Source organism: Acinonyx jubatus, chromosome B3, assembly GCF_027475565.1.
Source record: "Acinonyx jubatus isolate Ajub_Pintada_27869175 chromosome B3, VMU_Ajub_asm_v1.0, whole genome shotgun sequence".
Lineage (NCBI taxonomy): Eukaryota > Metazoa > Chordata > Mammalia > Carnivora > Felidae > Acinonyx > Acinonyx jubatus.
This window is the reverse complement of record NC_069386.1, coordinates 5,295,356-5,320,457: the sequence shown is the minus strand read 5'-3', so window position 1 is coordinate 5,320,457 and position 25,102 is coordinate 5,295,356. Positions and strand designations below refer to the sequence as shown.

Here is a 25,102-nt window from a genome sequence, read left to right as displayed (position 1 = left end):
TTCCTTGTTGGCCGTCGGCTCCGGACCCCATGAACCCCAATCACCCCAAAACTTCATCATCCCCACAGGCCCCGCAAATGCAACGTCTCCAAACTACCCATTCTTTCCGCAGCTCTGCTCCTCTGTCTGTGACTCTGTTTCAGGCAAGACGCTGCCCTGTGCCAGAAGCCCGTGCATCACCTGATCTCTCTCCCCGTTCCCCGTGTCTCACATCCAGTGGCGACCAGACCACGTCAGTTCTGCCTCGAAACCCTGCCGGTGCTCCGCCTTCCCCACGGCCACAGCAGAGGCCAGCTACTCCTAAGACCTGCCCTCCAGAGGAGCGCACATGCCGCGAGCATTCAATGGGCACAGGTGGTTTTATTATTTCCATCTGGAGAGGGAGCCCCGGGCAGGAGCGAGACTGCACAGCCCAGCGAACTACATGCATTCCCGCAGCATGGACGCCAGTGGCTCGGTCCAGGGCTGCGAGGAGCCATCCGGCAGTGTGGGCTGGACTGGGGAGGAGGTACGATCCTGCCTGTCGAGGCCGCCGGCTTGAGAAGCAGGGCCGGTCTCACCGATGCCGCTTTCGGATGCTCTGCAGCTCCTGGCAGATGGCGCTGAAGCTGGGCCGCTGCCCGGGCTCGTAGGCCCAGCACTGCTCCATGAGCCTGAACACAGCGTCAGGGCACAGCTCGGGGCAGGGCAGGCGGCCACCTGTGGGGACAGGCACAGCACACGGGGTGCGAGGAACAGGCGTGAGGACACCAGCAGCCCCCGGGGACACACCTTGAGCAATGGGAGTGGCCTAAGACGCATGGTTCTCGAGGCACCTGGGAGGCTCAGTTGGCTCGGATCATGATCTCACGATTCGTGAGTTCGAGCCCCGCATGGGGCTCACTGCTGTGAGCGCAGAACCCAGTTCTGATCCTCTGTCCCCCTCTCTCGCTGTCCCTCCCCCACTCATGCTCTCTCTCTCAAAAATAAATTAAAAAACATAAAAAAAAAAATGCACTGTTCTTGAGTTTCCACTCTTCAAAGGCTCCAAGGACAGAGGGTCTAACCTCAGTCCCACTGTGTGCCAGTTGTGTGACCTCTGCAAGCCAGTTTTCTTTTTTTTTCTTTTTACTTATTTATTTATTTTTTAAGTTTTATTCATTTATTTTGAGAGACAGACCGTGCGAGTGGGGAAGGGGGAGAGAGAGAGGGAGACGGTATCCCCAGCAGGCTCAGCACTGTCAGTGCAGAGCCAACGCAGGGCTGGAACCCAAGAAACCATGACATCATGACCTGGGCCGAAACTGAGAGGTGCTTAACTGACTGAGCCACCCAGGCGCCCCCGCAAGCCTGTGTTTTTGTCTGTAAGAGGGACACATTAAGCCCTCCCGCCCATGTTATGAAGAGTAAATTAGACAGTGCTGGTCCCGCACACACGTGGCAGCCACAGGGTGATTCTCGCTCTGCCCCAGTGGGTGGCCCGGGGACCTGGAGGAACCCAGCCGCGGCCCGGAGAAGAAGAGGGCGTGGCTCTGGAGCTGCCATCCCGCAGGGACGTCTTACCTTTTTCCACAAACTCGCGGGTCTGCTGATTGCTGAGGTTGGGGTAGGGGGAGGCGCCCAGGCTGAAGGTCTCCCACAGCAAGATGCCGAAGCTCCACACGTCGCTCTCAGAGGAGTAGCGGCCTGTGGGGAGGCGAGGCGTGGGTGGGCCGGCCACGTCTGCTCGCCAGAATGAGGCCCCCTCCAGTCTAGGCCCCTGCCCCCGGCCGGAGGCCCAGATACCGTAGTTAAGAGCCTCGGGTGCCGTCCACTTCACCGGAACTTGTCTGAGGCCCCCTGAGGCCGCGTAGATCCCATCGGCTTCCTCCCGCGACATCCCGAAGTCACTGATCTTCAGGACGTTCTTCTCCGTCACCAGGCAGTTCCGAGCAGCTAGGTCCCTGGGCGAGGCAGGGCAGGGCCACTGAGCCGGGGCCCCGGCGGCACCTGCCCCCGTGCCCGGCCCCGCTCTAGGCACAGCCGTGAACCAAGCTGCTCCTCGCCCCGCGGCTCCTGCTCCACGAGGACGAGCCGACTCCACGCCTGGGACAGGGGCCTGCCGTGAGGGGAGCTGCAGGGTGACAGCACGGCCTGCGCCAGGCGGGGGGGGGGGGGGGAGGGCGGCGGGGGGCGCCCCTCACCCACCGGTGGATGCAGCACTTGCTCTCCAGGTACTCCATGCCCGCGGCCGCGTCGCCCACCATCTGCAGCAGCGTCTTCATCCGCAGGCGGGCTCCCTCCGTCCTCAGGAAGGTCAGGAAGTCGCCCCCTGGCGGTGGGCAGGGGAAGCGTGGGTGAGCCTCCGGCAGCCCCCCTCCTTGCGCGTCCACCCCAGCTTCCTCGGCTCACCCTGCACGAGCTCCATGACGATGTAGATGGGCTGCTTCTGGGTGCAGACGCCGATGAGACGCACGATGTTGGGGTGGCTGTACTGCTTCAGGATCCTGGGGGGCACTGCCGCTTAGGAGCCCGCCTCGGGGCCTGGCACGTTCACTTCCCCGACCGCGGGAGCCCCCGAGCCCCAGGGAGACTGAGGGAGGGCGGGAGAGGGCAGCGGAATTGGAGAGCTTGGCCGCTGAGGCCAGCAGGCCTGGAGGTGTGACCTCGGGTGGTCACGGACACTGTGTGTGTGTGTGGGGGGGGGGTCCCATCTGCATGGGGGCGTGAGGATTAAACACTCCCATCGAAGTCCAAGTTTACCCCGTGCCATGCCCAGACGAACCCACTGCGTGCGGAGTTATGGGATCGTTCTTTTACCACCTACTTTGCTTCCTGAAGAAACTTGGCCTTGATGTCAGGTGGGAGTGTCTCGCGACAAGATTTCACGGCCACCAGAGTGTTGTCGGCCCTCAGGCGTCCACTGAACACTTCGCCAAAGTTCCCCTGAAACGGTCTCGAGTTCCTATCAGTCTTCCCTGGACCATCAGTCTTCCTCTTCCTCACTCCCGGGGACCTGTCCTCACCTAGTCCCCACCCACCCTGCACTCGCTGTCCCCATGCTCAAGACCGCTCAGTCGTGCTCTCTAGGAGTTCTCCGCCTGGGTGGGGAACCCAGATGGCACACAGGGGACAGGCAGAGAAGGTTACCTCTGACTCGCCACATTCACCTAGCAGTGACCCAGAAAACCCAAAAATCACTTCCCGCTTGGGTTGAAAAAACATTCTGAGTTTTAAGAAAGTGACTTTTTTCCTTAGCGTGTATTTTACAGCCCCATGAACAAAGTATGTCTCCCCATGCACATAAGAGCGAGCTGAAGAGACAAGGGCCTGGGGGTGATGGGAGGAGTTGAGGGTTGGAGGGTTCTGGTGGAAGGAACCCCCCCCCAACCCCCCAGGGAAGTTTCCAGGGTAGGTACTTTTCCCTCTGTTTCCTGTGGGATGGTGTGTGGCGATGGCCAGGTGGAGAATCAGGGGTCCAAGCTGGCACTCAGACTGAGGCAGGAAGACAGAAAGGTTCTCTGAGGCCAGGGTTTAGGGCTGACCTGGCCCGAGGTCCAGGAGAAAGCGATGCTAGAGGAGGGAGACACCAGACAACAGGAAGCTGGTAGAACACTCAACTCACCTGCCCGATCTGCTCACCCAACACCAGGTCCTCGTGGTTTAGCACCCACTTGTCCTGGGGGAGGGAGGAGTTGGGGGGGGGGGCGAAGTCAGTGAGGGGAATGCGTGCTGGGCCCTGCAAGGGACCGGACATCATCCCCCACCAACACAATGTCTTTCGTTTCTTGGCACCTCAGTTTGTTGGTCTGAAAAATGGGGGCTGGGTGGTATTAGGATCACACTCAGATGACTCGGGAGATGAGGTGGGTGCCCTGACTAGGGGAACGTCAGCTGTGTGTGTCCCCCATGGAACGGAAGGGGCCTTGAGATTCCAAGCCTAGAGGGCGGCTGGCCCCCTGGCGAGTGCGGAATCACTTGGCACCGTGTCTGCAGATAGGACCCCGGGGAGCCCTTCGTGCTCTGACGCTGGTGGCACGGGCTCACCTTGGGCACAGCCCTGTTGAGGACAATACCGCTCTTCTTGGTGAGGGGCTGCTGGGAGCGCAGCAGGTGGTCGACGAGCAAGGGGATGCTCGCAAAGCCGTCTCCTTCCAGTCGGTAGAGGTTCTGTGGGGCGGGGGGGGGTGGGGCGGCAGGGTCAACAGCCCCCACTGCTGAGGGGGCCTGAGCCCTGGGAGAGGAGGGAGGGATGGGAGGCAGGGCCGCCAGAAAAGGTGCTCTCTGATGCTGCGCCACAGGCCCGCAGCCCCTCCTTAGAGGATTTATGTGTCTGGCTTCTCGCAGGGACTGGGCGCGGTCGGTGGGGGGGGGGGGAGGGGGGGCGGCGGAGAGGGGTAGCGAGGCAGGGAAGGCTGGAGTCCAGGCCCCACTCACGTCAGCGGACTGGATGATGAAGTGGCGGGGCTGGCCGTCCCACAGCACCGACAACACATATTCCTGCTTGCCCTGGCTCTCGCGCACCAGAAAGTCCCCAGAGTGTGTCAACAGCTCAGCCACCTCTGCCCGTGGGAGGGCCCCGTGGTACCACAGCTGCTCGTGCAGGGGCTTCTGCACCTCTGGTACGAGCTGCAGGGGTGGAGGGAGCTGGCAGGGGCAGGGGAGGAACGAGGAAGGGTCACTCAGCCAGATTGTCAGGGGAGGCCGCCAGGACAGACAGGGGTCAGCCGGGGGTTGGGGGGGTCTCTCTCTCGTATATGCCCCTCATCCTCATGAACCACCTGTTGGCATTAGAGCCCCCGAAGCAAGCAAATGACTTTGGAGGCAGAGCCGGGAGGGGACGCCCACGCTGGCTGATCTCACAGCAGGCTTCTGCCTTTTCCTCCAGGCCCCAGCTGTTCAACTTGTCCCAGTGCAGGGAGAGCCGGAGGGGGGGTGGGGGGGGGGGGAGACAAGGCTGAAGCACACAGGGGGGTGGAGGAGAAGGAGGTGCAGGCCGGCAAGATCTGGGGACGTATGCAGCCCAGATTCTCGGGGAAGACAGGGACTCCCCGATAAAAGCAGCCTCCTCTTGGGGCGCCTGGGTGGCTCAGTCGGTTGAGCATCCGACTTTAGTTCAGGTCATGATCTCGCCATTTGTGGGTTCAAGCCCCGCGGCCGGCTCTGTGCTGACGGCTCCGAGCCTGGAGCTGCTTCCGATTCTGTGTCTCCCTCTCTCTCTGTCCCTCTCCCCCTCACGCTCTCTTTCTCTCAAAAACAAATAACGTTAAAAAAAAAAAAAAAAAAAAAAAAAAGCAGCCTCCTCTGGGCAGAGCCTCCTGTCTAGGGCAACCCAGCGACTAACCCCAAACACCCTGGTGGAAGAGGCTTAGGAAGTACATGCCTGAGACCCCTGGCCCGGCCCGGCCCACCCCGTGGAGAGGGGCAGAGGCTCCACTCACCGAGAACTTGGGGCGGAAGATTCCTGAGATGTGGCTCTTAAGGATCTCCAAGGTGGGTGTCCTTCCCCCTTCTCGCTCCTGCTCCTGGGGCCAGGGACAGACGTCAGCGGGTGGCCGGGCTTGGGGAGGGGGAGGGCAAACATGAGGAGCGCGCCCCGGGCGGGCAGGCGTGGCTGGCGGCGGCGGATGGCGGCGGGCGGCTCACCGAGGACGACGTGGAGTGGCGGTCATCCTGCAGGAGCAGGACGGGCGGGGGCTCGCCAGGGCCCAGCTGCTCCAGCTTGGCCTGCAGCAGCTCCCGCTGGGCCTGCAGCTTGGCCTGGCTGCACAATGCCACCTGCAGCGCCTGCAGCGCCTCTTGCAACACCTGCCTCTTGGCCAGCAGCTGCACCCTGTGGGCGGGGCCAGGTGGGAGGCGGGAGAGAGGGGGCGGGGCTCAGCCTCTAGCCCAAGGACAGGGGGGTGGAGGCGGGGGTGGGGAGGCTGCGTGGGCGAACCCACTCACCGCTCCCGGGGGTGGGTGTTCTGCTCCTCGTTCTGGAGCTCGCGCTGCAGCTGAGCGACCGCTTCCTGCCGGCTGAGCACCGTCTGGGTGGCCACGGTCAGCTCATCCGTCACCGAGGTCAGCCTGTGCCCGGAGGAAGGGCCGTGTGAGAGCCGTGCCCCGTGCCCCACGGAGGCATCCCCGCAGAGCCAAGCAAGGCTGGCTGCGGCTCCGCGGAGACGGCGTCCGCCCCTGGCCACCCCGGCCAGCCCAGCCCGGTGCCGGGCCACCACCCACGTGTGCTGCACGCTCTCCACGGTCAGCTCGTTCAGCTGCAGCTCCCCGGGCTCCAGAGGTTCTCCCTCCTCGAGAAGTGACTCATCAAAGGTGACGCAGGGTGGGACGTCAGGTGTGGACCTTCAGGGGGACAGCGCCCCGTCAGTGAACGGGCCAGCGGCCCTGGTGCCCGGCGGAAGGAAGGAGGGGCTTACCCATACTGTCGCAGGAAGCCTTGGTACTCGGCCTCGGGCTGGATGCGGGCGACAGCTGCAGCCATCTCCAGGTGAATGGCCACCACCTCGTCCTGCACCAGGCTGCTGATCTCCAGGTACTCCTGCAGGATTTCCTTCCTGTCCCCAAACAGGAGCGCTGGTCAGTGCGGCCTCAGGCTGGGTGAGGCCGGAAAGCTCACCTGCCACACTGGGTTTAGAGTAGTCAGCCCTGGGGTTGACCCCTCCCTCCATCATTTACCAGCCAAATGACCACACACAAATTACTCAACGTCTCTCTTATCTTCGCCTCCCGATGTGGACACTGGGGACGCTGGGCGTTGTGACCCAACGAGAGCGCATGTGCACAGAGGGCGGTATACCGAAGCGCTCAGTGAATGCGAGCACAATCATGTCTGTCCTGGGCAGCCAGCCCAACAGCTGCGGCTCTGGGGCTCCGGTACATGCACAGGCCGTTGACGTGCCGCTGACCCGACATCTCCGTGTCTAGTTCCGGGACCTCCCCAGGGCTCTAGCCGCACGCAGCCATCCACCTGCCCGAACGTCTCGTTTGACATCTCTTAGACACCCAAACTCCGTGAGTTGAAACACGAACTCCTATTCTTATCTCCTCTTCTCCCCTCCCTGTCCACGTAAGGTGGCGGAAACTCCATCTTCCAAGAGTCATCCTGCAGTCACCCTCGACTCACACCTCACTTCCAGTCCACCTTCAGGGTGCACCCGGGAACTCAGGGCTTCTCCCTTCCATCACTACTGCCCTGGCCCAGCGGCCACAGTCCGTGGTCTGCATGACCACAGCAGCCTCCGTCTCATCGCCCTGGCCCTGTTCAGGCGCCCCAAAGCCTATCCTTAAGACAGCAGAGCCAAAGTGCTCAAAACGGCCTGCTGGACCCCGTGTCACCCAGTAGCCTCCCAACCCCTGGACCCATCTGGGCTGGCGTCCGGCTCTGCCCTCCCCTCACTCTGCCTAGGATGCGCTGGCTTCCTTGCTGTTCCTGGATTCCAGGAACTCTCCCACCTCGGGGCCTATGCACCTGCTCTTCCCTCTTTCTGGAATGGTCTTTCTCCAAACATCCCCCTGGTTCACTCCAGTACCGGAGGCTTTTCCAAAGCACTCTATTGAAAGCTGTCCGTCTTCCCAGCCCCCCAAATTCCTCTCCTTGTTTTATTTTTCTCCATAGCACTTATTGCCTCCACACACTATCCATTGTAGTGACTTTCTTTTCTCTCTCCAGTAACATGAATGATCCCAGAGGACAGACGTTTTTGGTCTCCGTTGGTCTCTGCTGTACCCCAGAGCCCAGAGCAGGGCTCCATAAATTTAACCAAACCTTGCAATAAGGGATCCTGGAATAACGGCATCCGGATACGAGCTGACGGGCTCCAAACCTCAGCCCAGGGCCCACTCTCCTGTGGTGACGCGGCCACTGTCACCGGACGCGTTTCTGGACCCTGCCTCCGGGCCTGGCGGCAGGGCTTTCGGGCTGTGAAGGGGGCGGGCGGGCTGGGGTGTGGGCTTACAGGATGCATGCCATCTCCTGGTGCAGGTCCTGTAGCGACTGCAGCAGGCCGGGGAGCATGAGCTGGTGGTGGTGGTGGTGGTGTAGCTGCGCGGCCCGCACGCCCAGCACGTAGCGGTTGTGGTGAGCAAAGAGCTTCCACAGGCTGCGCACATACTTGTCCTTGGCCTTGTCGCGGTCTTTGTCTGCCGGGTGAGGAGAGGGGTTGTGGGTGATGGCCCAGAGGCCTGGGGACGCCCCACTCCCTGGGCACCTGTGGATAGGTCAGGGCTGGCTCGGGGATCCCTCTCTTCCGCGAAGGGAAGCCGCGCACCTTTGCTGGCCTCCTGGTACTTGCGCCGGGCCTGGGCGCTGTCCCGTGCCAGGGCTCGGTACTGGCTCTTCAGCTTCTCGATGTCCTGGTTGTGGGTCTGGGGAGAGAGGAGAGGCCAGTGTGGGGTGGCAGGTCCCCAGGGCACAGGAGATTCCTGCTGGAGGTGAAGCCCCGCACGGGCCCTGCAGTCTAGGCAGGAAGCACATCCAAGTCCTTCCTCTGGGAGGGGCCGGGAAGCTTCTGGAGCCCAGCCTCTGCCGCTGACATTAGGATGAGAGCACCTGGGTTAAGGACAGGCCCCTGGGGGAGGCAGAGACGTGGGCCTGGCAGATTCCACCTGTCCCTCCTTGACCTAGAGGGGTGTCTGGGGGCAGGCAGGACCCGGCTGTGGGCACGTGTGGCCTGAGGAGTCACGGCACAGAACTCCACCCTCAGAAGGGCCCTGTGCTGGGTCTGATGCTCTGTTGATGCTATCTCGAAATTCTTACTAATTTTTCCACAAGAAGCCCCGCGTTTCATTTTCATTTTGCACCGAGTCCAATAAATCACGTTCCTGGTGGCAGGAACAACGGATGGCCAAGACCAAAGTTCTTATCCCCAGCTCCCCTGTGTACGCACTGGGATCCTCTGGGTAAGTTCTATCCCTTTCCTCTAAACCTTAGTTTCCCCGCCTGTAACAGCTTAAGGTCAAGACCAGATGAACCTTTTTCTTTAAGCAGTCTCTGTTGAAATCACTCAGCTCTGCCACTGGAGCCCTGTAACAGCCATAGGTAATGTGAAAACAAACAATCGGGCACGGCTGTGTTCCAGTAAAAGTACCTACACAAATGTGCAGACTGCTGAATTCAGTGTGCTTCTGGGGAGACGGTAGGTGGACACTGGCCACCAGGGGCCGCTGTGGGTCCACGGTAAGGCTGGGTTTGGCGCAGGTGGAAGGGGTGTGGCACCGCAGTGCTGACCAGCACACTGAATCAGGAGGCTGAAGCACCCACACAAAGAGCTGCAATCACACAGCCTCCAGACCAGGAGCCTCCAGACCAGGGTTCAAATGCTGACAGGCCGACTCTGCGGCCCTGGTCTTTAACCGCTGTGTCAGGGGGCCACCCTGCTCCCTGTGGTGTCTCTGGTGCCTTGGGAGGAGCCCACCTAGGCCAAGGGCAGACAGATTAGCCCCGATTCCCCTTGCTGTCTCTCAGACCCCAGAGCCAGCCGGCGCAGGGCAAGAGGTGGGTCACAGATCCCGTGTGCCTGGGAGGTGGTGGCTGGACGGCCCACCCTTACTCCCGGCCCTTTGCTCGGGCATGTGGTCAGGTAACAGAAAATGCAGAGAGGCCTTGCTGCAGGCCAGCCCAAATGCAGGGAGGAGGGACGGAAGCTGGGGTAGGCCTGTGGTCAGGGACTTCCACTTCCCCAGTGAATCCAGGGCGTCCTGTGTGCAAAACCGGCCCTTGTGGCCTCAAACTCTGGGCGGTGCACACTCAGGGCCACGCACGCACCTTGGTGAGCTCCTGCTGGAGCTGCTGCCACTGCTCGCTGTAGGTCTTGCGCAGCTGCTGCCGCTCCCGGATCAGCAGGCCCAGCTTACTCAGGGGCCCCGAGTTCAGATCCTCCGCGTGCTGCCTCAGCAACCGGCTCAGGCCCTCCGTCTGGCTGGTGATCTCGGCCCAGGACTAGAACACGGGATGGGCGAGACAGGGAGCAAGGGGACAATGGCTCCCAAGCCTGGGCCTGCCCGATTCTCCAACCCTCCCCAGTGGGCTCGGGGAAAGGAAGGGGGCGGGCAGACATAAGGGACACCCGTGGGGATTTCTCCGTCGAAGGCAGGAAGGGGGTGAGGAGAACTAGGGTCCCACGGAACCCCACCTGGCTGATGGGGCTATAGGGGCCCGTGCCCCGGCCTCCGCCGTCCTGCAGCGACATGTGGTGCAGTAGCCCTGCATATTCCCTGTCACTCTTGACCCGCTGGGCCATCCACTTTCTCATGCCCTCCAGCAACCGCAGCTCAGCCTCCTGCATCTGCTGTACTGCCCCATGGCCTTGGGGGCTGCACAGCTCGGAAGAGAAGCCCATAGTGCCGTCCTGGGGACAGAGAGAGGAGAGGGCCCACCACGGGGTAAGGCAGCCGCTGGAGATGGAGGGGTGGGGCGGAGGGGCTGGGGGCTGCTGGGGGAAGAGGAGCTGCAGACACACAGGAGGTGGGGTGCTCTCCAGCTGAAATGCAGCCATAGGTACAAAATGGCAACTTGGCCTGAGACCGGCCCTCATTGCTTCCTGTGTCTCGGGCCAAGGCCTGGCGCCAGGGGTCCCCTCCCTCCCCAGGCCCTTCTACCCAGCGCCCTTCCCAGGGGCTCGGTGAGCTGGGGGAGGGGGGCATCAGGGGTGGGGGTGGAGGAGCTTCAGGCAGCCACGGTCTGAGCCCTGCCGGTACCCCTGCCCCTCTGCCAGGTCCCACCCGGTCCGGCGTCCCCCGTCCCCGAACCCCTGGCTGGGCCCTGCCCCACCACCCCAACACCCACCCCCCCCCCACCCCGAGCCTCAGGGCAGGAGTTACCGCGCGGGCAGCTGCTCCGGGGCTGCCGAGGACGCCTCAGGGGGACGACTCCGGGCCCGGGCGACCCTGGCCAGTTCCTGATTCGGCTTCCTCCTGCCGCGGTTTCAGTCGGCCGGCCGGGGCGGGCCCGCGAGGGGAAGGGGCGGGCGGGAGGGCCGGCGCCCCCGACGCCTGCCGGCCCCCCTGCCCAGCGCGCCACTGCGGCCGCGGAAACGGAAGGGAGGAGGGGGCCGGGGAAGAATGGCCGCGGAGAGCCTCCTGCCGGCGCCCTCGGGGCCTGGGCAGCGCCCGGGAGCCCGGGGAAGCGGCCGGTGCGCGGTGGGGGCCTGGCGCGCGGCCAGGGCGGCCCAGAGGGGAAGGGGGAGGCCTGGGCCGCGCCTCCCCACCCCATCGGATTCCCCAAGGAGAGTTCAGGCGCCAGCCTCCATTTGAATAAAATTTCCAAGTAAATATCCCCGAGGAGAGGCCTCCTTTTCGGTGCACAGGTCCTGGTGAAACCACTCCCCTAGCCCAGAGAGGGGGGCAGGGGTCTTGTCCCCAGGGGAGCGTGGCGGGGGTCGGGGGGTGGGGGGGTAGGTGGGGGGGGGGTGGGGAGGTTGCCAGGGGTTGCTCCACTGGAGCTGGAGAGTGGACAGGTATGGAGCTTCCTGAGCCCGACAGGGGCCAGCAGAAGCAATCTATCTGGGTTCAGTCAGGCCCCACCGGAGACCTCCGCCCTACAGCTAAGTGGGAACCTGAGCAAGGGGGCCACACGGGAATTAACTCTCCTCCCTGCTGGAGACCAGGCCCCCAGGGGCTGGAAGGGCTGGCTTGTCTTCCTCTTAGGGCTCACTCCCCCCATGCCCTGGGGCTGGTCTCCAGCTGCTGCCTCCTTTCACAGCCCACTGCTGCCCAAAAGGGGCCCTAGAGCTAGGAGGCCCGTGGGACATCTAACTGGCCCCACTCTCCATCCCCATCCCAGATGCAGTCTCAGGATCCTAGGAAGAACAACATCACCACGCTGGAGACCGGGCCTGGTTTGCATAGTCTGCACGTTTAATCACTTTAAAACCTCTAACATTATCTCGTGTCCATTAAATAGAACCAACAACGCTGGGCCTGTTTAAATTACAAGAAAAAAAAATCACTGGGCACCAACCCAGTATCTTACAAAATTAGCCAGGCTGGCCACAAGGGTGGGGGGATGAGAGACGAGGGGACACCCCTGGGCAGGTGGGTAGGTGCCAGGAAAGGCTGGGGGAGAGAAAGAAAAGGGGGCTCCCAGATGGGAGGGGACTGATTGTCCTAATGGGAGGGGTGCAAAAGGCACGTCAGAAGAGGGGGACTTAAGGGGGCAGAACAGGTCAGTGCTTTCTCCACAAGGGCACAGTGTTGGAGGGGGCTCAGTGCCACCGCCTGCCCACCCCTGGCACTTGGAGAACCAGTGACCCATGAGCCCTTGGCACAATGAGCCCCACCTGAAACACGGATGACAGCCTGCTCCTCCCACCATGACCCCCTTTCCTAGGGCCCACCTGGCTTGTCCACCTGCCTCTTCAGAACTTGGGGGCTTGACTACTCCTCACTCCTCAGCAACATGCTGCAGCCCCCCACACCTTGGGGCCAGGGTAGCCGGGGGAACAGCAGAGTGGACAGTGGGTGTGGGAAGGTGGGTGGTCCAGCTGCTACCCCCGTTAAAAATACAAAAAAAAAAAAAAATCAGCATCTAAAGTGAAATAATCACAAAGTGAAAATATATCCTCAAACAGCCCCTGAGATCCCCACAGGGGAAAGCAGCATTGGGTGGGAGGCGGGAGAGGCCGGCTGGGCCACCGTCCCCCCACCACCACCCACCCAGGGGCTCCGGGACTGTGAGTGCCAACAGCCCAGGCAGCCCCCCGGGCTCAGAAAACAGGGACTTGGGCCCTGGCGGGAGGGGAGGGGGCCCCGAGAAGGTAGGGTGGTCAGGATGCTGGCTCGGGGGCCTGGTCGGGCCAGCCACGCTCGGTGGGCAGCCAGCTGTGGTGGAGGTGGGCACAGGGACACAACCTCTCGTGCACGCATGCTCGCCCTGGAAGCACCTGCCTTCCTTGGTCCCTTCCTTTGATCACCGCTTCCTCAAGAGGCTCACCAGACGTGGGGGACAGGGTCGGGGATACAAAAGCCCTTGGAGAGGTGGCCTCCTCCTTCAAATACCCCCTAGGCCAGCCTCCCTGCTGCCTGGATGGGGACCATTATTGCTTTAGAGGAACAGGGAAGGGATGAGAGCTGCAGCCCAGGTCAGGAAGCCCGAACGGGCTGACCCGCTTCGCTCCGCAGGGACTCCGACTGGGGCCTGGACCTTGGAAAGCTGCCCTAAACGTTCCACTCCTTCCTCCACACGGAAGAGGTGCTGGAGGTGGGGTGAGGCCCTCCCCTGACTCCCAGCTGGTCCTGGGGCCCCACCTCAGGCAGCCAGGTGGCCCGAAGGTAGGGCGGGAAGCAGTCTCTGCCCCTCCTGCCTCCCAGCTGGGGTCCAAACCCAGTCCCATGATAAAAAAATACTTTGGTGAATTAAAAAGTGCCCAAGGAGGGGATGGGCTTGAAGGGGCAGGCAGTGGGCGCTCGTCAAAGGGCGCTCTGGTCTTTGATAAAGGCGGTCCTCTCGCCCCGACCCTCGTCCTCTTCCGAGTCCGACGGGCCCTCTTCCTGCCAGGCTTCGGGGGGCAGCCCCTTGTAGGAGATGAGGCCACGGTCCATGGTGTACACCTTCACCCCCCGGAAGCTGAAGCCCGAGCGCAGCTGCAGGACCAGGAAGACGGTGACGAAGACCAGCACGATGAAGGCGCAGCTGAGGCCGGCCACCACCTCGGGCAGGTGTGAGGGCAGCAGCTCTGCCCTGGCTCGGGGCTCGGCCTCCACCTCCGGGGGTGGCCGGGGCGGCTGCTGCTCCGGTGACTCGCGGCTGCTCTGGCTCTGCCGGGAGCAGGTCTGCTCCACGGGGTCCAGGGAGGCATGGCTGGGGCAGCTGAGGCAGTCCGTGGGGGCCAGCCCCTGGCAGGTGGCACACGAGGCGTGGCAGGGGGCGCAGACGCTGGCCCGGATGATCTCCACGTCGTTCTCGGTGCTATAGTGTGTATCGAGGACTTGGGGGGTGAAGCCTGGCGGGCAGTGCTGGACACAGCTCTTCTGGTGCAGGGAGAAGCCTTCCTCACACACTGCCGGCAGGGGGCGGAAGGGGGGCGTCAGCTAAGCAGACACGGCTGCCCCGAGCAGTCACTGTGGGCCCCCGGGAGCTTCCAGCCCTGGAACCATACTCATGCCCGGGTATCTCCAAACCCCCTTTCCTCCTAGCGCTGGGCTTCAGGACAGGTACCCTCTGCCCCCCCCAAGCCCCAGGCCCCCAAACCCCAACGGCATCCACTACTGACCCACACAGGCCTGGCTGGACGTGAGGGTCTTGCAGCCGCTGCTTTCGGGAGGCGCGTGCAGCCCCTCAGGGGCCGTGCCGTATAGCACGAGGGTGAACTTGGTCAGTGTCCCTAGTCCAGGGTTGGCGGGGAGGCAAGAGTTAGGGGGCACCAGCACGGCACCTGGAATCCCAGAGCCCACCAGCTCTCCTCCCCGTCCCCCTCCCCTGAGCCCTCCAATATCCCCAATACCGTAGTTGTTGGCTTCACTAGTGTTTTCAATCTCCAGGACCCACTCGCCGGAGGGGTCCTCATCCCAGGAGTGGGTTGTCATGAAGGCCCAGTCATTAAACCCATCTGCGGAGTAGTCGTGTGGCCTGGGGGAGAAGGGTGCCCACGGCTGTCTCAGAGGCCCCGGGGAGACCCAGCCAGGGGGCGCCAAACTCACAACACATGGCCCGTACACGACACGCGGACCCCACGGGGCTGGAAATGCCTGTAGGGGCCGTAGGGGCTGTTTCTCAGTGGGCCAGATGCCCTCCACCAGAAGATTCTGGAAACGTGCAAGGGTGCTTGCTACACGTGGGAAGGCACACTCCCGGCATGGAATGGGTAGAAGCCAGGGATTCCTGCAATGTGGGGACAGCCCCACAGGACAAAACCGGGCCTCCTAAAATGCCAACAGCGCCCCCACTGAGAACGTGGTGGCCACTAAGACTGTGTGACAAGTCAGGAAGGGTGTAAACGCGTGAAGGAACGCATGTGAGTGTGAGAGAAAGGACAAGCTGGGCAGGGGAGGGAGCAAGCACCTGGCAGCCAGCAGGGTGGAGCGGGTGCCCATGGGGCTGACCAGGTGGATGGCCAGGTCACCGCGGCGATTGTAGGACAGGGTGAGGCGGGCCTGTGCGTGCTCCAGCCGCGTGATATGGCTAGGCTCCCCCAGGCAGGCAGTCACCATCTTCCGCACCTCCAGCCGCTTCCCGATGTCCCTGTGCAGAGAGCAGGGAGGGTCTGCACCCCCTGTGACCCCTGGGCCCCACCCCCACCCACCCCTCCCAGCCAGGATCCAACCCTCACTTGGGTTCAGTGAGGATGTCGATGATGCACTTCCTCTGGGGGGCCACGGTCGTCCAGTTCTGGGCCAGGGTCACCATGGCACCTGCGTCCAGCAGCCCGTAGCCGTACGAATGGCTCACTGCGGGGCAGGGAAGGTGGGGTCAGCTGGGAGGCGGCGCTCCCCCGACCTTCCCCCAGTCTGGAGCACTGGGCCACCCTGTCCTCACCTTTCCGGCCCACGCCGTTGGTGGCCCAATCGTTAGCATTGAGGTGGGCTGGCTTTGAGGTCTGTACCACCAGGTGCTGCATGTCCCGCCAGGTGAGGTTCTTACTGCAAAGGCGGGAGGGACAGGCCAGGGCTCAGCCTCTTCAGAGAGAAGTTGCAGACCAAGGGCTGCCCTGCAGGGGGCGCTGGTGGGGACAGGGTTGCTCCTCGGCCCGACCCACTTACTTGGCTTCCAGGGTGAGGGCGATGATGCCGGCTGCCAAGGGGGCAGAGGCCGAGGTGCCCGTGTGAGACTCCGTGCACTTTTGCCGCAAGTCCGTGGTCACCTACCAGGAGGACAATGTAATGGGTGGAGGGACTAAGAGGGGCCATCTGCCTGCCCTCCCTCTGCCCACAGGCTCTGGGAACTAACACCCGGTCCCAGCTGCTGCCTTGCTAACTTGCTGTGAACAGGCCAATGCCCGGCCCTTTCTGGGCCTCGTTTTCCCAAGGAACAAGGGGTGGAGCTGGAGGTTGGGGACCAGTAAGAGCAATGCATACCTTTGGGGAGAGGCTACACTTCTCAGGGGCTTCAGACAGACCCATGGCCCAGTCTCAGAGAGCCCGCCAGCTCCCGTTCCATGATACCCCCGCCACAATCACCCGGCCGCACAAGTTCTGGAAAGCGGGCCCCGGGGCAGAGCAGGCAAGCATTTTCCCAGGGTCCCCACCCAGGGCGAGACTCACGATCTGCTTCTCGTTCTGGTTGCCGCTGCTGTAGGTGGTGGCCAGCGTGGACGAGCAGGCCTCGCTGTACCAGGGCACGTTGCCGAGCTGCGTGGCGCTGCTGATGGACAGCGTGTAGATGCTGTTGGTGTAGCCGTCACAGTTGCAGCTGTCATGCTCCCGGCCCCCGTTCCCTGAGGCCCAGACAAAGATGGAGCCCAGACCCCCGCGGCCCTGTGAACAGAGCGGGCCAGGGTCACTCGGAGACAGGCCCTGGGGGGGGAGGCCTGGTGGGAAGGTGCTGCCAGAGACTGGGGAGGCTGGGGCTTCATTCTCAAGGGCCTGTCTCTGCACACGCCCAACACCGTCCCGCAGCCTGGGAGATCCCTGGCGGATCAGATACATATACAAGTATGTCGCCTGTGTGCAGAAAAACAGACCCAGGTTACGACTCAAAGTGCCCGGAGCGGTGATTCCAGAGGCTGGAGCGATGGGTCATCTTTACTCATTTTCCCCTTTTCTGCCCTTCTAGTCCTTCACCGTTGTAATAAATATGCTTTGTATAAGATTAAAATTGGGGGTGCCTGGGTGGCTCAGTCAGTTAACCGTCCATCTTCAGCTCAGGTCACGATCTCATGTTTCGTGGGTTTGAGCCCCACATCGGGCTCTGTGCTGACTGCTCAGAGCCTGGATCCTGCTTCGGATTCTGTGTCTTCCCGCCCCCTCTCTCTGCCCCTCCCCTGCTCATGCGTTTTCTCCCTCTCTTTCTCAAAAATAAATGAACGTTAAAAAACACTTTTTAAAAAATGACAATTTGACACAAGAATAAGCAAACAGGAACCAAAAAACACAGGAAGAAAGCTATGGAAAAGACAGCGCCCGGCTTGCCCCCGAGAGGCTGGGCCTGGCCTCCCCACCTCACCTGGCTGACCCCCCGGAAGAAGGCCTCCTCAGCCAGGCGGGCAGGCCCATCCACGGTTTTGCCATCGTCCTCGGGGCCCCAGCTGGCACTGTAGATGTGGATGTGGTTGGGGTTCAGGCCCAGCGAACGCGCCTCCACCGCGTCCGTCACCTCGCCATCCAGCATGCGCACCCCTGGCCGCAGAGGGGGGTGGGGAGAGGGATGCTGCGTGGGTCTAGCTGCCAGGGGCACCCCCTGGAGCACCCCCAGCCCTGTACCCACAGGACAGGCAGGGGGAGGGCAGAGGCTGGTGCTGGGAAACCCCAAGCCCCTAACCCCCTGAACTGCCTCTCTGCCTCTCCTAGACGAGACCCGGAAGGGAAAAAAACAAAAAGAGTGCACCCTGCCCTCGACCACACACCCTGGCTTAAAACGAGCCTCTGGGTTCCCGGAGAAGTGTGGTGACCAAGGCCTGCCATGTAAGGATTCAGAGGGGGTGGAAAGGATTTAGGGAGGCCCCGGCCGAGAAACATTCATCCTGTCCCACGGCTCGGCTCTCTGAGCTGTCGAGAACCCTCTAAGGAACAGCCACGTGGCCGAAAGGATCCACAGGCGGAAGGCGACGGGCACTGGTCAGATGGGAAGTGGGTGGAGAAAGTCCCACCCGAAGGGCCCTCCCAAAGGACAGGGTGGCCAAGGCCCACACCCACCTCCAATGCGGGCGTTGTAGGCCACGCCTACGCCACAGACGCCGTTGTTGGCTACCGCGGCTACCTCGCCCGCACACCGTGTGCCGTGCCTGTCAGGGGCCAAGAGCAGGATGTTAGCAGTCGACGGAGCAGGTGAGGCCTCAGGAACGGGACGGGTCGGCCCACCCCTCTGGCCAAGAGCGCCGTCCTGCCTGTGTGCACGGTCCCCTCCCACATTCTCCACTCTGTGGCCACCTCGGCTTTGAGCAAAACAGAAACTTCAGCCTCTTCGGAGGGGGTGTCTTAACCCAGGCCCGGCCCTGCCTCCTCAGTGCCAGAGAGGAGAACAGAGGCGGAGGCCAGGGACCTGCTGTTTCTTACCGGTTGTCATTCATCTGTGTGTACCGAGGCTGGGGGTCAGGGTCCTGGTCATTGACATCGAAGCTGGCCCCGGGATCCTGGAGATGACATGGCCGTCATCAGGAACGGTCTGACCGCACTGGCACAGCGGGACAGCCCCGAGACACCCCTCAACAGGGGTCACTTCCTCCCCCCCCACCTCCTCACATAATTGCCTGCCAAATCTGGGTGGTTCTTCTCGATGCCATCGTCCAGGATGGAGACCACAATGCCGTGCCCCGTGTAGCCCTGAGCCCAGGCCTCCTTCACGTTCAGGTCCCGCTGGGTGACGCCAGACTGCAGGGACACCCACCCCCGTCACCCCGGCACTTAGAAGACGCGGCTGGCCGTGTGAGCTTAGGGGTACCCCGAAGAATCCCTTCACCACCCCCAAAAACTCTTTCTCCACCCGCCCCCTGCTCCTGAAACACTGCCACTGGCTGTCTGGGCTCCATGGGAGCATAAAAAACTCTGGAAGGGCAACCTCCAGGCTCAGCAGGAAGCGCTAGGGAGACAGTGCTCCGTAGAGAGGAGGAGGAAGAATGAGGGGAGGCTTCAAAGTCAGCCTTGCCCTCCCAGGAGACCCTTCGGGGGCTGGATGGATGCAGTGGGGAGAGGAGGACCCAGGCCCCGAGGAGGCAATGTACCAGGTACCACTGCTGGGGAAACTTGGGGTCCGTGGGCTCCTGGTACACATCCCGTTTGGTCCTTCGCTTTGCCACCTGCTGCTCCAGCCACTGTACCTGTGAGGGAGGGAGGGAGGGAGGGAGGGAGGGATGGTGTGGGCGGAGGACTGGAGCGGCTCCAGAGAGCAGGAAGGGAAGGGTGGCAGGCAAGCAGGGCTGGGGCCGCACTCACTTGAGGCTCCCTCTGCAGCCGGCTGTGCCGCGGGCGGTGAGGCGACAGGGACCGCTTTGTCACCGCTCGATGCCAGAAGTGGTAATAGTCGCCGAAGATCTGCAACAGAGCAGGGAGACTGAGCTGGGCTTTCCATCTGTCAGTCCCCCGGGGAGGGAGCGGATGGGGGTGGACGACCGGCTGCTCACGGGAGGCTCACGGCGGCAGGGGCTGGTAGGGCATCTGCTGCCTGCCCAGGACCCGGCAAGGAGGTGCAAGGAACAGAGAAGGACTCTATCTCCCTGGGATACCCCGGCTCTCCAAACAACCTATGTCGGAAGCCCAAGGGCAGGATGAGCCACCGCTCCCATCCCCCTCGCCACCCAGAACACGCCTGCTACCCAGGTAAGCCCCACAGTTCCTGGTCCCGGTGCCTGAACCCCTGCCCTCACTGACCCCACCCCCGGCAGTGTCATATGCCCAGGCCAGCGGGCAGTGAGGGCGCCTACCTGGCCCAAGTTGAGGAAGCCATGCTTTCGTGCCAGGCTGTCAGCCACGGCTGGGCCTCCGGGAATGTGCACAGCCCAGGTGTTGGTGTAGACCTTCTGGCCGCAGGCATCGGCCGCCAGCAGGACCAAGGCTCCCGCTGCTGCTACCACCCATAGCAACCAGGGCCTCAGCTCCATGGGGGGGACAGGTGGCCGGGACCCCGGAGCCCCCGTCTCCTTGGCCTGGTCACAGGGCCTCGGCTCCCGCGTGCCTGCTTGCTGCCTGTGGCCCGGGGCTGACTGGCGGGGGCATGGGGCCGAGCAGGGCAGGGCTGTGGGCAGGGGAGGAGGGCTGCCGGCCCTGAGGGGGGACAAGGGAGGAAGAGGGGAAGACCGTCAGTGCCTCCCCAGCCATGTGCTAAAGCTGCCTTCCCACCCCATGGCACAATCTAGGCTTGAAAAGGGGCCCAGGGGAGAGGGGTGAAAATCCAGTCCCCCAAGGTCGGTGAGCCAGCCAGCCAGACGGGCCCCCCATACACACACACACACACACACACACACACACACACACGCACACACACACACACACACGCACACCTCCTCAGCCTCTCTCCACACAAGAATATGGAAGTGGGATGAAGTGTATCAAGCTTGAGTCACTCAGAATCAGAAACAACAACTGAATGTTCACCACAATCAAAGCGAAAAGGATGGGTTATGAAGCAGTACGCACACATGACCCCATTTTGTTTTTAAATAACTATTTATACGCGTATATTTATATAGAACCACAAAACAAAATCTGGAAGGGCTGCATGCAAAAACGTTAACAATGATTCTCTCAAGATGGTGACGGTTACAAGTAATTGTTATTTTCTTCTTTGTATCATTGTAGATTTTCCAAATTACCTAGGTACATTGTACAAAGAAATAAAATGTTGGCTTTTCAAACTTTTTGAATGGGGGGGGGGGGTGTCTACCCGGCTCACCAGGGTTTCTTGGTTCAGCAAAGCAGACCCAGCGACAAAGAATTACCTGCAAAGCCCCACAGCCCCTGGGAAGAAACAGTGGGCGACCATAGGAGGGATGTGGCTTTGGGGGCTGAGCACAGGGGATCCCAGTGGCTTCACCTCCCTCCACCGACAGACTCCAGACTGGTGGCCATCAGCAAACCCGGGGACCCAGACTCCTTTCAGGCTGTTTCCTGGGGAACGCTGGGGCCGCCCAGGCCTGGGCGGGGCAGAGGCCCCCCAGCAGCCCCCTCGAACTCCACGCCCACCAGCCTTGCGTAATCCGAGCCCAGGCAGCCAGGGCAAACACTGGCTGCTGAGCCAGGAGCGCCAAGGTGAGGCTGAATCAATAGTCTGCGTGTTGTTTTTCCTCCTTCAGCAAACAGACAGCGGGACCTCTCTGCCCGGGGCCACATAACTGTCCCCACATAGGGCCCCTGACTAGCCAGAAGCCAAGCCCCCGGGGTGGGGAGAAGCTGGGGGAGGCCCCAGCAGGGCTGCTGGGGGTATCCTGTCTCAGCGCCAAGCTCAGAGAGCAGAGAGCCTGCCCACAGGGTCCCGGATGCCCCCACCACTCCCAGCCCCAAAGGAGGCCACTCTTGCCAGGCGGCAAAAGGGAAGCTCCCACAGCTCCCCCAGGCCGTGGGAGGCGGGGCAGGCTCGCTCACCACCCTCACCACCGGGAAGCCTCAGTTCTCCAGGGGCTGGCTACCCTCAGCCACAACTGGCCTCCCTGGCTGGTCCCCCTGCAGTCCCACCCTGAAGGCTGGGAGGGACTCAACACACAATTCCCAGGGTATTTTCAGTTTACACAAAAATAACCTGACAGCTGATGGCAGGGGGCACTCACAACGCAGCCCCTCCTCAACCCGGGCAGAGTCCATGGGGCTCCAGGACAGGCCTGGAAGCCACAGACCCACGATGCCTTGGAGTTCCAAGTTCCACAAAGCCAGTCTTAGCAATGGTGGGGTGGCCTAACATAGGCCCCAGCATGTGAAGGGATCCCAAGCCCCTCGTTTAACAGAGGAGGGGGGGGGGGGCGGGGGGCAGAGCCAGATAGAAACAAGGCCTCTTTTCCCCCTTCTTGCCGTTGCAAGAGCTGCCTCTTGGGTCCAGATGGCAAGTGGAGCTGCCCCCGACCACAGTGCCGTGAGCCCTGCTGAAGCCCCCAAACCAAGACCCAGCTTCCAGCACACGGTGAATGGGGCTGCAGCTGGCTGACGTTAGAGGTGATTAACCAACTATTTAATTACCCTGCAGCACCCAAAAAGAAAGCAGGCTTCAGGCACAACCAAACAATCTCCCAGGAAAGGGCCTGCCTCCCTCTGCACAGCATCCCTCGCCACGGGGTGGATGGATATAGCTCCCCGTGGAGCCCCCAAGCCCCTAGACAGCCCTAGCTCAGCATCCTGGATGAGGGGAAGATCCCCCCTCCCCAAACAGCAGGCGCTGAGAACAATGAATGAATGGGCTTCTCCCCACCCCCATCCCAGACTCTGACTCACCCTATGAGTCCCAGTTCAACTTCAACCCAGAGGCTTGCAGTATTTCTAGCCTCCCGTGATGCCCTCTCACATGGGACTCGGCTCTGGGCTGTGGCCACAGACAGAGATGGGAGTGCTCTTTCTGGCTGTGGTCTCAGGCAAAGCCCTTTCTCTGGTCCCAGGAACCTCTGACACAGACAGCCAGTCTGAAGCATCAAACTGAGCCTACCCCCCAGGCAGGGTTGCTGGTGCTCAGGCACTGAGGCTCTGGTGTGGACAGGGGCTGTCTGGGAAACCCGAACCAGTCTCTCTTTTCCAGCAGAGACCCCAAGCCAGGGCCTGTTACAGGCAACTTGAAAGGCTCTCTTGAAATTCTGGTTTCCAGTCCCTGCTCAACGACTCATTTGCTGTGTGATCTCAAGCAAGTCACTTTCTCTCTCCGTTTCCTTGGTGGGCCTCAGTTTCCTTGGTGGTAAAAACTGCTAGATCCGAGGTTTACAAACTTTTTTTTTTTTAAAGCCATATAATCCATTTTAGAAAATCGAATTTTATGTGGAAACCCAATATAGGAAACAGTCCAATATGGGCTGCTCTGCTCTGCTCTGAGCCGCGGCCAGCTTTGGCTACCTTCCTATGCTGTTGTCCACACCTGGCCCGCAGCTGCCCAGCCCTCACTAGGCCACAGCACCTGGGTTCTCCTCACACTTCCCAAATCAAACACAGAATCCCAACACCCTCCCGCGGACGAGGATCTGCACCCCCAGGGGCTCGGGGACAGCAGGTACTGACCAGTGACCGCTGTCGGACCTGTCTGGCAAGCGGGCGGCCCCGCAGTCCAGCCACCCCACGGGGGCAGCAGGGGCCTGGGCCAGGCCTCGGCGGGAGGGAGCCCCGGAACCTACCTGAGCCGGCCTCCCGGAGCCCGCGGAACCCGCACCTGAGTCTCCATCGCCCAGGTGCGCGGGCGGCGGCGGGGCCGGGCCGGGAACGGTCCCCGCGGCCCCGGCTGTTCGTTCCTCCCCTCCCGGGCCGCGGAGTGGGCGAGCCGGCGGCGGCCCCCGGCGGCCGGCGGGGAGGCGGGAGCACCCGGCGCCTCTGGAATTCTCTCCCCATCCCGCCCCCAGCGGGGGCCCCCGCAGACGCTTCCTGAGGTCAGAGGGCTCGCCCCGGCCCCAAGCGGAAAAGTACCGGCACGGGCAGGGGGCCGGGGGCCGAGCCGGGCCCGGCGCGCTCAGGTGGGCTGCGCGGCGCCCTTCCTGCTCCCCGCGGCTCCACCCTCGGGCCGGCCCCCGAGCCAGTTCCGAAAGCCGGGCGGGCGGCCGGGGCCTGGGGGCCCGGGTCAGGGCGGCCCCGACCCTCCCCGGCCGGGGCCGCGGAGCCCGCTCCGCGCGCACAGCGGCCCAGGCCGGCCAGCTCCCTCCGGGCCCCGGCCGCCCCGGCGCGCCGCCTCCCCGGGCCCCGCGCCCTCCTGCTTACCCGAGGGAGCCCGGGCGGGTAACTTTTCCAGGCGAGCGCCGCGGCGGCTCGGGCGCCCCTCGGCCGAGCGGAGAGCCCGGCGGCGGGGGCCTGGGCTCGGCGCCGTCCCCGCGCCCAGCAGCAGCGTCACCGCGCGGAGGCGGGGAGGCGCGGCGGGCGGCCTCGGCCCGGCCGGCGACCAGGGCAGGGCTCGGCCTGGGCTCGGGCTCCGGCTCGGGCGGGGGCAGCGGCCGGGCCGCGGCGGCGCGGCTTGTTTACTCCGGCGGCTGTCAGCGGCTGCGGCGGCCCGGGCTCCTCCTCCTCCGCCGCCGCGCCCCTCCCCCTCGCGGCGCCACCTCCGCGCTCCCGGGCCGCCGCCGCCGCCGCCGGCGGCCCGCCGCGCCGCCCATGCCGCCCGCGCCCCGGCCCGCGTGCGGAGCGCCGGCGCCGCGCGCCCAGGGCGCCGGGCCCCGGGCCCCGAGCCCAGGCCCTGCGGCCTTCTGGGGCGGCCGCTGCCTCCTGCGCCCGGTAGGGGCAGGTAGGAAGTGGAGCCGGCGATCCCAAAGCCCTGGCGGCCGCCGGGCGCGTCCCCCGCCACCCCCAACCCCGGCCCCGCCGCCCGCGCTCCCGCCGCCGGGCTCGGCTCTGCGCGCCACGAGCTCCCGGGGCAGGCGCAGGCGGCCGCGGAGACCCGAACTCGGAACCCTGGGCGCGGGCTGCCGCGGGCTTGAGGAGGCACGCGGAGCTCGGTCTCGGCTGGATTGTGGGGGAGCTGGCCCTCTCCCCACCCCCCACGCCACGACTGCCTCATTCCTGAGCCACGAATTGAATTTGGGCATGACCCGGTTAAGTGTCCTGCGGTGACCCACCTGGGGTAGCTCCCCCTAAGGTCAGACTTCACCGAGATGGGGCACACCTTCCCAAGGCCTACTGTGAGAAGAGTCACGACTGTTTGCATCTATATAGACAGGTGGATAAGCTGAACCAGTCAGCCCACGCCTTTTAATTTTTTTTAACTTTTTTTTTTTTTCAAACACCAACCGCCTGCCAGACACCAGGACAGTCACTTTACATTATTATCTCCTTCCGTACAGCATTTAATCTACATAATGCTTCCAGGCCGACATTGGTAATCCCATTTTACAGATAAGGAAACTGAGGAGCACAGAGTTTAAATAATTTGCCCCCAACTGGCAGGCCCCAGAGCCTGGAGGAGATCTGGGGCTTTGGCGGAGCCTGAAACTGAGCTACTTTGCAATATACCAACCGGCTTCTCTCCCTCCCTGGGTCCCTGCCCTAGAAAACGTCTGTGCTACTTGGCTGAGGCCGCCACTGCTTGAGCTGAGAAAGAAAAGAGGGGAAATGTGGCCAAGAGCTCCCCAGGCTGGGTTATTTCAAGGTCGAAGAGCAGCCTCTGCCCATCCATTCCTGCTGAGATTACCTGGCAGCTCAGTGTCACCCCATGGCCTCCTGAACACGGTGGGGGGTGCGTGGGGGGGAGGGGGCGGGTAATGACGAAAAGATACACCACCAAGCGCTTACTGTGAGCCCGGTGCTATTCTCGGCTCTTTCCATGTGTTAACTTACTTCTTCCTCACCACCAACCCCACCAGGTGGGCACAATACATCTTCCTTTGGCACCTTTTATGTAGCGCTGTCTACGTTTTACAGAAGAGGAAACTGAGGCCCAGAGAGGTCAAGTAATATC

The 25,102-nt window shown here is 62.8% G+C and overlaps 2 protein-coding genes across 5 annotated transcripts; both read right to left on the bottom strand.

Annotated features, from left to right (window-relative positions):
- Positions 1–340: 340 nt before the first annotated feature.
- On the bottom strand, positions 341–11,079 carry FES (FES proto-oncogene, tyrosine kinase). Of its 2 annotated transcripts, XM_027068134.2 has the most exons (19): positions 10,777–11,077; positions 10,089–10,304; positions 9,722–9,895; positions 8,226–8,322; positions 7,914–8,097; positions 6,375–6,512; positions 6,181–6,300; positions 5,905–6,027; positions 5,605–5,791; positions 5,400–5,483; positions 4,396–4,605; positions 4,006–4,128; positions 3,584–3,637; positions 2,786–2,904; positions 2,371–2,465; positions 2,167–2,290; positions 1,765–1,922; positions 1,543–1,665; positions 341–699 (listed from the first exon to the last, which is right to left on the bottom strand). In XM_027068134.2, exons 2-19 carry the CDS (start codon positions 10,293–10,295, stop codon positions 557–559), a joined length of 2,463 nt encoding a protein of 820 aa, XP_026923935.2. In that variant the 5' UTR covers positions 10,296–10,304; positions 10,777–11,077; the 3' UTR covers positions 341–556. The 2 variants fall into 2 exon arrangements, with proteins under 2 accessions (XP_026923935.2, XP_026923936.2); XM_027068135.2 differs by lacking the exon at positions 4,006–4,128 and having other exon boundaries at positions 10,777–11,079.
- Positions 11,080–11,789: 710 nt separating this feature from the next.
- FURIN (furin, paired basic amino acid cleaving enzyme) lies at positions 11,790–24,354 on the bottom strand. Of its 3 annotated transcripts, none has more exons than XM_053223520.1 (16): positions 24,264–24,354; positions 19,467–19,806; positions 18,979–19,077; positions 18,768–18,863; positions 18,289–18,417; positions 18,103–18,179; positions 17,743–17,831; positions 17,054–17,226; positions 16,153–16,365; positions 15,652–15,752; positions 15,428–15,531; positions 15,222–15,339; positions 14,954–15,133; positions 14,397–14,521; positions 14,166–14,276; positions 11,790–13,952 (listed from the first exon to the last, which is right to left on the bottom strand). In XM_053223520.1, exons 1-16 carry the CDS (start codon positions 24,350–24,352, stop codon positions 13,363–13,365), a joined length of 2,634 nt encoding a protein of 877 aa, XP_053079495.1. In that variant the 5' UTR covers positions 24,353–24,354; the 3' UTR covers positions 11,790–13,362. The 3 variants fall into 3 exon arrangements, with proteins under 3 accessions (XP_053079495.1, XP_026923937.1, XP_053079496.1); XM_027068136.2 differs by lacking the exon at positions 24,264–24,354 and adding an exon at positions 23,416–23,683; XM_053223521.1 differs by lacking the exon at positions 24,264–24,354 and adding an exon at positions 22,842–23,238.
- Positions 24,355–25,102: the final 748 nt, after the last annotated feature.